Source organism: Capricornis sumatraensis, chromosome 2, assembly GCF_032405125.1.
Source record: "Capricornis sumatraensis isolate serow.1 chromosome 2, serow.2, whole genome shotgun sequence".
NCBI classification, from domain to species: Eukaryota; Metazoa; Chordata; class Mammalia; order Artiodactyla; family Bovidae; genus Capricornis; species Capricornis sumatraensis.
The window spans coordinates 13,559,307-13,568,890 of record NC_091070.1 but is presented as its reverse complement, the minus strand read 5'-3'; the positions used below and the strand labels follow the sequence as shown (position 1 = coordinate 13,568,890).

At 50.1% G+C, this 9,584-nt stretch overlaps 1 protein-coding gene across 1 annotated transcript in view; it reads left to right on the top strand.

Annotated features, from left to right (window-relative positions):
* Window positions 1–2,597: 2,597 nt before the first annotated feature.
* Window positions 2,598–9,584, top strand: part of NRXN3 (neurexin 3) — a 1,763,013-nt gene continuing 1,756,026 nt past the window's right edge. The window contains exon 1 of the mRNA XM_068964453.1: window positions 2,598–3,306. Coding sequence (XP_068820554.1) covers window positions 2,598–3,306 — 709 coding nt within the window. The remainder of the gene's footprint in view (window positions 3,307–9,584) is intronic.

Here is a 9,584-nt window from a genome sequence, read left to right as displayed (position 1 = left end):
GTTTGCGGTGCACGGGCTTTAGTTGTCTGGAGCTTGTGGAATCTTTCCAGACCAGGGATCCAACCTGCCTCCCCTGTATCCGCAGGCAGATTCTTATCCACTGTACCACCGTGCATGCATGCTAAGTCACTTACAGTCATGGACACCTCTTTGTGACCCTCTGGACTGTAGCCTGCCAGGCTTCTCTGTCCATGGGATTCTCTAGGCAAGAATGCTGGAGTGGGCTGCCATGTCCTCCTCCAGGGGATCTTTCTGACTCAGGGATTGATCTCATGTCTCCTGTAGCACCTGCATTGCAGGTGGATTCTTTTACCTGTTGAGTCACCAGGGAAGCCCCAGGGGGGTCCAAAAACTGCTGGCATTTTAAACGTTGGTTTGGCTTGTGCTTGTGCGAAGCCTGCATGTGTTGGCACACGCTATGCTCATGTTCCAGTTAAGACTTCCTCACACCCCTGGAGGCGCCCATGCCACGCTTTGGGAAACACTGTGTGTACAGGACGTTTTATACCACAGAGGATTTCCTTATCATGGATTTAATCAGCCTCTTTTTGGGTGGGCTGTGTGTTCACTGGAAATAGGTGTTTGTTCCTGCTTGAGGAACAGTGTTTTCCTCTTCAAAAGATGAGTAATAACTAGCTTTGCTAATGCAGCCATCATAAACATAGTAGACAGTGGTCTGACAGCGACCATGGTGAATTATCAAGCATGCCAATTAATAAGCAGCAACTTGCATAACTCTTGAAAATTACACTCATTGCTCTCATGCGAACAGAGAAGTCTCCTCTCAGCCCTGTGACCAAAGTCTGCCTTCAGTCGGCCACCCCTTAACTGCGTCCTGGTGCATTTACAATCAGTATAAAACATGTATGATATGCTCTAGGTCTGTGGCATTCCTTAACTATTCATTTGTTGCTCATTCGTTTTTTTTTTTTAATTTAAAAATGTATGTTTTAATATACTGTCCCCCTTTGCAGATATACACACACACACAAATATAGACATACACCAGCGATCCTCCCTTCTCATCCTTCCTTACAAATAGGGAAGAGGTAGCGTTCATTGTTCCCCTACTGTGGCTGTAGTCTCATGCTAGAATCTTCTAATACATGATTGTATTGAATCCTGTCTCCAACTTTGTAAAAAGGCTATTATGTTCTCTATGAGTGAGAAAATAGAAACTCAAATAAGTTAAGAAATTTTCTCAAAGTTCCATATACAAGAACTAGGATATACTCAGCCTCTTTTTTTTTTTTTTAAAGGTTCAAAGCACATTTCCCCGCTCCCCTCAACAAGACCTTTTCTCCAACATTTAGTTAAGAGACGAGTGTTTTTTGCTCATTACCCACCTTCTAGTTTATTCTCACTGACTCCTGTAAATAATTCCCTCAAAATGTAAAGGTGAGGACCTGTCTTCGGCTGCCTACACCAGACATTGGCTTGGCAAAATGAGAAGGAAAATCTAAAGCAAACAAAAACTCACTGTCATGTTCATGTCTTTTAATAGGGAAACAAGTTAAAACTGCATGTGTGTATTTGAGTATCTAAAATGTTAGCACATACCTGAAAACTAAATTTTGGCCACGTGACCCTGTGATATGAACATTGTAAAAATGTGCTGATATGGCTTGGCACTCTTTTTGCACGCGGAAAACCTGAGTGCATCGTTAGGAGCTGAGTTTGGGGTCCTGACATGGCTCTGAAAGACCCTGGGCCTTCCCTGCCGCTTAAAGCACCAAGCGCTCTGGGACTCACTAGAGTAGCTGGGCTCGCAGTCAGCACTCCATCAATATTTGTGAAATAGGGCGCAGTATTTTCCTGACACAGGGCCCTAATCTTTCTTTCCTTCTCCCCTTCTCCTCCCTGCAGGTCTTTTCTCTGGAGTCCTGGGAGGCAGGTTACGGGCCAGCGCGCCTCTAGCCCGCACCATGAAGCCTGAGTCCACTTCAGTTCGGCCCCGGGCCTTGCTCTGCCTGAGCTCTCAACTTCCGGCTGCTCCCCTTCCCGCGGCCCTCTGCTGCTAGGAGGTCGACCTTCAGGGTTGGTCCTGGGCCTGTTTCTGCCTTGCGCCTGGCTCACCTGACTGCTCACTCCTCCTCCATCACGGCCCCCCTGACCCCAGCCCTCTCCCCGGCCTCCCTGGCTGGGCCGTTTGGGGGTCTGCTGCCGGGAGGTGGACATTGCTGAAGGCTTCCACCCGCCGGCCGGCCCACCGTGTACTTTTCTCCTGCCCAAATCGAGGCCTCCGGATCCACATTGGATAGCTGAGATCTTTTCTTGGAGAAAGACACTCTGCTCCCCACTCTGCACCCTCACTGTCCCCCTGCCCGCCTGGGCGACCTCCTCTACTGCTGCCCCGGCCTTCCACCGCTCCGTCTCTTACTGAACTTCTGCTCGTGGGTGCCCACCAGGGGCTTCCTGGTTTTCTTTCCTCCTTCCGCATCCTCCTCTCCGTGTGTGTGTGCCTCCTCCCTCTTGTGTGTCCTCTGTCCCCCAGCCATCTCCTCTTCCTCTCTGCCTTCCACTTCAAAGGAGGTGGGGCGGGGGGATTGCCCCCCAAGGGCTGTTGCCCGCCTCCGGGCCTCTGGGCCTTCGCCAGAATGAGCCTCACCACGCACTCGGTGTTCTTCACCTTGAAGGTGAGCCTCCTGCTGGGATCCCTGCTGGGGCTCTGCCTGGGCCTGGAGTTCATGGGCTTCCCCAACCAGTGGGCGCGCTACCTCCGCTGGGATGCCAGCACGCGCAGCGACCTCAGCTTCCAGTTCAAGACCAACGTGTCCGCGGGGCTGCTCCTCTACCTGGACGACGGCGGCGTCTGCGACTTCCTCTGCCTCTCCCTGGTGGACGGCCGTGTGCAGCTGCGCCTCAGCATGGACTGTGCGGAGACCGCCGTGCTGTCCGGCAAGCGGGTGAACGACAGCAGCTGGCACTTCGTCATGGTGAGCCGCGACCGCCTGCGCACCGTGCTGGTGCTCGACGGGGAGGGCAGGTCCGCGGAGCTGCAGCCCCAGCGGCCCTACATGGACGTGGTCAGTGACCTGTTCCTGGGCGGCGTTCCCGCCGACATCCGGCCGTCTGCCCTGACCCTTGATGGGGTGCAGGCCATGCCCAGCTTCAAGGGATTAATCTCGGATCTCAAGTACGGCAACTCAGAGCCCCGGCTTCTGGAAAGCCAGGGTGTCCAGTTGGATGCCGAGGGGCCCTGCGGTGAGCGTCCCTGTGAAAATGGCGGCATCTGCTTTCTCCTGGATGGACACCCCACCTGTGACTGTTCTACCACTGGCTATGGCGGCAAGCTGTGCTCGGAAGGTAAGGATCCTCTTCTCTACCCCTCTGAGGCTCGAGCCTACCCCTGATGGCTTGGGTAAGGATCAAGATCCCCTGGAGGGAAACCAGTTCTATCATTGACCCACCTCTTTAGCTGCCTGTTAGATAATTGGGTCTCTTTCCCTGAGGGTGTGGTAGAAATCCTTGGCTTTCTCTTGATGGAAAAATCCATGAGATCTCAGCAGGAGAGAATCCTGACTACTCAACCATGGGCTCCTTCCTTACACAAATGTTTGGCTCTGCTCAAAAAGCTGGATAGAGTCGAGTATAGGATCTGAGCCCCAGCTCAGCTGTTTCCACTGCGGTGAAGCTTTGAAGGATCAGTACAAGGCCAGAAGTCAGATAGAAAGGGGCAAAGTGGCTGTCTATGGCCCTCCTGATCCCTTGAGAATTGGGCCCTTGTGAATAGACGGGACACTCGCTTCACTTTCTCCTTATCGTCCCTAATATAAGGAATGCCTGTGCAAAGAATGAGGGTTGATAGACTGTGGGTCCACACCCAGCCTTGCTGTCAACCCAGTCCTTCAGCTGTGCCGCTCCCCCCACAGTTTTCTGGAAGGTGTCTGATGGGTAGACAGGGCATTTTGGGGGGGACTTCTCGCCTCCTCGTACTAACACCCCCAGGTGATTCCATTGTGCAGCTAAAGTTGGGAACCAACAGGTCAAGGGAGGTCAGGTAGGTGGGTCCAAGTGAGTGTCTTAGCACAGACTCCCACAATCCCTTCATTCAGGTGATACCCTATGGCCTTGGGATTTGTAATTAAAAATAGTGTCTGCAGATGTTCCTTACACTTTCCCTGAAACCACCCAACTCCTAAAGCAGGCTGTGGTTGATACGAACGTTATCTACTAGCAGGTATTAAAACATTTCTTTAAATCAAAACAAAGTTTATTTCACAGGTGCTACATGCTGGAGACCAGGACACTTTGGGGATCTTCTTGGGAGCCTCCTTGTAGGTCAAGTATGGGCTATCGCAAGAGTGCTTCTTTCCTCTTCTGGGCCTGCCATCACACCTCCCTTCTTGTGGGTGGGTTGCCAGAGAGGGAGATGCAAGGCATGCAAGAAGTCCTTTTCTGACCTCTGTTATTGCTCACTGAGTCCACTGGATTAGGGATGGGGCAGAGGGGTAGAGGCAGCCCCAACCCACAGAGTCATCTGGGGACAGTGGTTACTGAAGCACTTAGCACAAGCAGGTCCCCCTGGAGCTGACTGCTGTTCCAGAGCTTCTGGGCTTTGGAGAAAGTTCTTCCTGAAAGCTGACATGAACACTTGTTTTCTCCTTCGCCCAAAGGATCTGTTCTGTTCTCAGAACTGGCATTGGAAGCTGGCATTCTTCCTTTCTAGGGACCATAGTGTTTGCAAGTGTGTTGTTAACTTGCTGATTATCCCTGATTGCATTTTTTGTGTTTAAAAAGAACTCATTTCCTCTGGGCAGGTTTGGATCAGCACTTTTCTGCAGGAAGAAATCTCTATACTGTATATGTATACAATTTCTTCTCTCTCTCTCTCTCTTTTTTCTTTTTTTTTTGGTTTGGGTGTGTGTGTATGTTTGTTTGAGGTCTCCAGAGGAGTTTCTTCAGAGTAGATGATAAGCAGTCAATTTTTTAATAGCTAAATACAATATATATATTTTAATGATTTTTTTTTTTCTATAGGGTTCAGACCATCTCGTGGCTATGGACTGATGCCTCTATCTGTAGAAGGCAAACACAGCATATTTCATTATTCTCATGGTACATAATACAGTAAACAAACTTAGTATTAACTACACTCCACTAACTACTAACACTTGGTTGGTTTGGAGCAGTGTAATGGCTGAGGTGAGGGTAGATGTTGGAGGTACCAGCATTTACTGTTGGTGACTTGAAGCCTGTTGCTCCTGGTAATTGTCATTATGTCTAGTCAATCACAAAGATGCATATCAGGCTTTTAGGAAATATCCGTTCTCTCCACACAGTTAATTTTTAGAGTAAGCAGGGGGAAAACTCACCTGTAAAATATGAAGGGGGAAAAAAAACACCCACAGCAGCTGCTGAGTGGCAAGCTGATCTGCATAAAACAAGACAAACAAATAACTGCCCGTTTTCCTAAAGACAGTGTAAAACGGGCAGTGAGGGTGGCTCTCTCGCCCACTTTAAATTGCAAATGTCACAGAACTGAAACCCCCGGGACTTGTTCCCAGCAGTGGGTCCTGTGTACCAAGCCTCTGATCATCCCACTTTGCAGGATGGGCCGTGCTGTTTGATCGTGTGAGGGCTTCATGCTTTAGCAGTTCAAGGGCAGGAAGAGCTGGGAGGGCTCCTGCAGCTTCAGATGGATGTGGTCGGGGCCTGTTGGAGGCGCTCTCTGCGGTCCATTAGCTTCTAGCATGCTGGTGGTATTGATGTTTGCTTGGCCTGTCTGGCTTTCCATGCCTCAGTGGCTTGGAAATGTCTCCATCCTGCACCCCAGGAAGAACGCATGGCTGAGCCCATCTCTTCTATTTGCTTTGGGCGATTTTGACCTCCCATTGGGTATCTTTTCTAGGTAAGACCCACAAGACCCCTGAGATAGTTGCTGTGGGAGAGATGGGTTTGTGCGGGACAAGTTATGGACACAGTTATCTTCTGTTTCCTGTGGCAAAAGACTGCCTGCAGACTGAACCCCACACAGCCTACTTAGGGAACCTTCATCCCAAGACTCTCAAACCAGCTAATGGCCACATTGAACATTCTGGCACATGCTGGAGAGAGAGGGGTCCTGGGCTTTTTTTTTTTTTTTTCTTCTAGGTTGTTATGTTTATAAATCAAATGTTTGGGTTTTCAACTTCAGATTTGTTCAAGATGACTTTTAATCTTGCCTCAAAATAACTTTAAAATTATGCATATCTGTTTTGGAGTATAATCCCTCTGTGGTGGGAGATATTCACCTGGCTTTTTCTGTTTAGCCCAGTATGTCCTCTTTTGGGGCATCTCTGAACCTCACTGGACAATAAGGAGGTACCCCCAGCTGCCTCCAGACAGCAGCCCTCTCATTGGTTACTGGGGGCTTGTCATTACTTTGACATGAGTTTAGCTTGATTGTTTTTAAAACATTCTCAATTGTGAATGTGCAGGTATTGAATTTCTCAACAATCTTATAGCCATGACGAACTGGTTCACTGCCAAGGTGTCTCCGTTTCAGTACCAGTTTCCCTGAAGAGTTCATTTAACCTGAAGCCAGCCTGCTGCAGGTGGGGTGGGGCCAAGGAAAGGTGGGGAAGTTTCCACAGGTTGATCTCTATGATCAGATCTTAATCCACGGGTCTACCTGTGTCAAAGATCATTTGTGCATCCGTGTTTTTAGGTTAATTTCAGTGAGGTGACATGAGGTCCTGTTGAGTCGGCAAAGAGAAAAGTTGGTTCATTGTCTGCCGTCTTTTCCTGCTAACTTAGGCAGGTGCCCAGGGCAAAAGCGGCTTGTTTTGAGTCTCAGCTGTTTCCAGAGGTGGGGATCCCCCAGTGAGGTACCTGTGGGTGCAGGTAATAGGGACCAGAGTCTGAGTACAAGCACACGGTGGTACGGGCTCCACTAGCCTCCCATCCCTCCCCCATCCCTCCCGCCGTCTGAAGCTGACATCCTACTCAGGTTGGTTTGATGGATGGCTCAGTTCCACTGTGTGGCCTTGGTGTGCCTTCCCGAAAGTGAATTTCAATTAGTTTTCTTTTTTATGGAGAATGTTCCGTTTCTTCTCCCATTTCTCAAAGCCAGAACTAAGATGGAAAGGTATTCCAAGAGGTGCTTACCCCCGAGGCTTCACCAAGAGCCAGAGACAGGATGCTATAGCGAAGGTCCCAGTGATTGCTGTGGCTCCTCCCGTTTGGGGCATTTGTATAAAAATACCACCGTTTCTTCTTCCCCTTGCCCTTGCCCCTTCTGCCTGAATAGTAACGTGGCTTTGTTCCTAATCTCAGTCAACCCCTAGGGCCTAGGAGCGGGGTGGGCAGTGGTGAGTCATCAAGAGCCAAGTCTAGCTCCTTTTCAGAATCCTTCCCCCTGGGGGGTGGAGACAAGCCCAGAAGCAGGGAGGACTCGATTTCCCACCCAGCATTCGGGCGTTAGGACCAGCCCCGCTCTCCCCTGGCCCAGCCAGCCAGCCAGCGGGGGCTGTCGCTAAAGGAGCCTGAATAGGGGTCTGATTGCTCTTTCTCGTCCTCTCCTCCTGATTACCCAGCGAGATTTCCTGGGTATGCTGCATGCTAAATGACAGAGCTGCCGCCTGCCACTTGCTCCAATTATCCTCCTTTTAACTGCGAGGGAAGAGCAATTTTTTTTAACTGCTCCCCCCACCCCCCTCCTCACAATAGCATCTCTGCCTCCTTGTAAAGACAGAAGACCCTTCTTCCTTGTACCCCCTTCTGTGGATGTGAGAGCAGCCTTCTCCTTCCACCCCAGCCTGCACTCCAGCTGTGGGCTGCAGAGAGGGTGGGCCTTGTGTAAGTCTTTGTCCAGGTTCAGCAGGGTTGAGGGGCGGGCGGGCATTCTGCCAGAAGCCTTCCAGGAGCCCTGAACTTGTATTTGCATCTGGTGATGAGACACCACAGGCCCAGCGCTGGGGGGCTAATCATCTTAATTATCTTTAAGTCCCCTATCCCTTCACAGGCTGTCCCAGAGCAGCTGCCGTCAGCTCAGTTCCCTGTTCATGGTACAGAAGAGGTGGGGTGTGGGCTATGTGTTGGGAGGGTGGAGCTAACTTGCCCTCCCCATTGCCTCCTACTCCCCTGGGGTAACTGGCTCTAAGTCAGGGGTAGGGTGTGGAAATGAAGTGAGAGAGGCTTTGAAACAAGGCTCCAGAGATCAAGCAGCCTTCCTTAGAAAAAGTAATAGTGATGTTATTTACTATTTTTGAGCACTGCCCCGGCCTGAATCCTAGGTGCTTCCTACGCATGGTCCCATCTGATTCTCACAACACTCCTATGCAGCTGATACCATTAACTAGCCCCATTTCACAGATGAGGAAACTGAGGAGCAGAGAAGTCAAAAACTTGATCAAGGTTTGGTGCTGTGCTTAAGAGTACAGCTCCTGGACTTACGTGAAGGCTTGTCCACTTACGTGCCATCTTTGGAGATGGTTTTGGAAGCTTCAGCATCCTCAACAATAATAACAACAATAATAAGAGCAGCTGGCAGTCACAGGGCATTCACTCCAGGTCTGCTCTGTATCAGCTCCTGTGACCCTCAGAACCACTCTTGATACACTATTGTTATTCTAATTTTGTAGATAAGGAAGTTGAGGGACAAAGGCTAAGTAACTACCCCTAGGGAGAGACTGGAATGGAGTATATATCTCAAGGGTGTGGCTTCAGAGCCCATGCTCTTAACCATTGTGCTGTCCTGCCTTGCAGCAAAGCAGGGATAACAAGAAATCACATGTTAGGGAATTGAGAGCACAGAACGAGACGAAACATATAAAACAATCAGCACAGTCTCTGGGAAAGAAGGAGACCTAACTCTGGGCTGTTGGCTGCCTGGTGGGTGTAAGAATGAATTTTGTGTCAGTTTGGTTTCATGGAAGGTTTGACGCTTCCCTTTGAGTTACCCCCACCTCTGTCATTTTCCTTCATCCTTGTTAAAGAGGCAGCAGAAGGAAAAGGAGGGGAATTTGGGGAGCATCTAGAATCCAATTTCATCACCATTTTACCCCTGCCTAAGAGCTTGGGGTCAGTGACAGTGGTTGTGCCTCTGGACTGGATTCAGAGCTCTCTGCCCCATAAATGTGGTGTTCCGGTTCACAAGGCATCCCATCGAGGTGGGCAGCACAGGCCTTACTGTCCCACAGAACAGGTGAGGAGATCCAAACTCAGAGCGCCATTCATCTTGCAGGTAGACAGCGTGAGGGCAAGCTTAGATGCTGCCTATTTGTCAGGTGGCCCTGCGACTCAAGAGCCCAGATCCTCAGCCTAGCATTTTATATCTGCTCCTAGGCTGCCTTCATTAACACAAATGGCCTGTGTCTCCATTGTGAAATGGAGCATTGCCTCCCTGGTTGCTGATGATAAGCAAAATGTCAAACTCCCGGTGCAGGAGGTTATCAGCTTGGCCAGTCCCAGGAGATCTGCTCCTCCCAGTCGGAAAGAAAGAGAGGCAATGAGAGAATGAGAGAGAATGAATGAATCTGAGTATTCCGTTCCCACCCTGGTTTGAAATGAAGTGCCTGGGAATGGACCCATGGGTCCCGAGGCAGTTACAGCACGGCTTCCCCATGCTGGAGCATCACTGGCTGGACCGCACGACCTCTTCA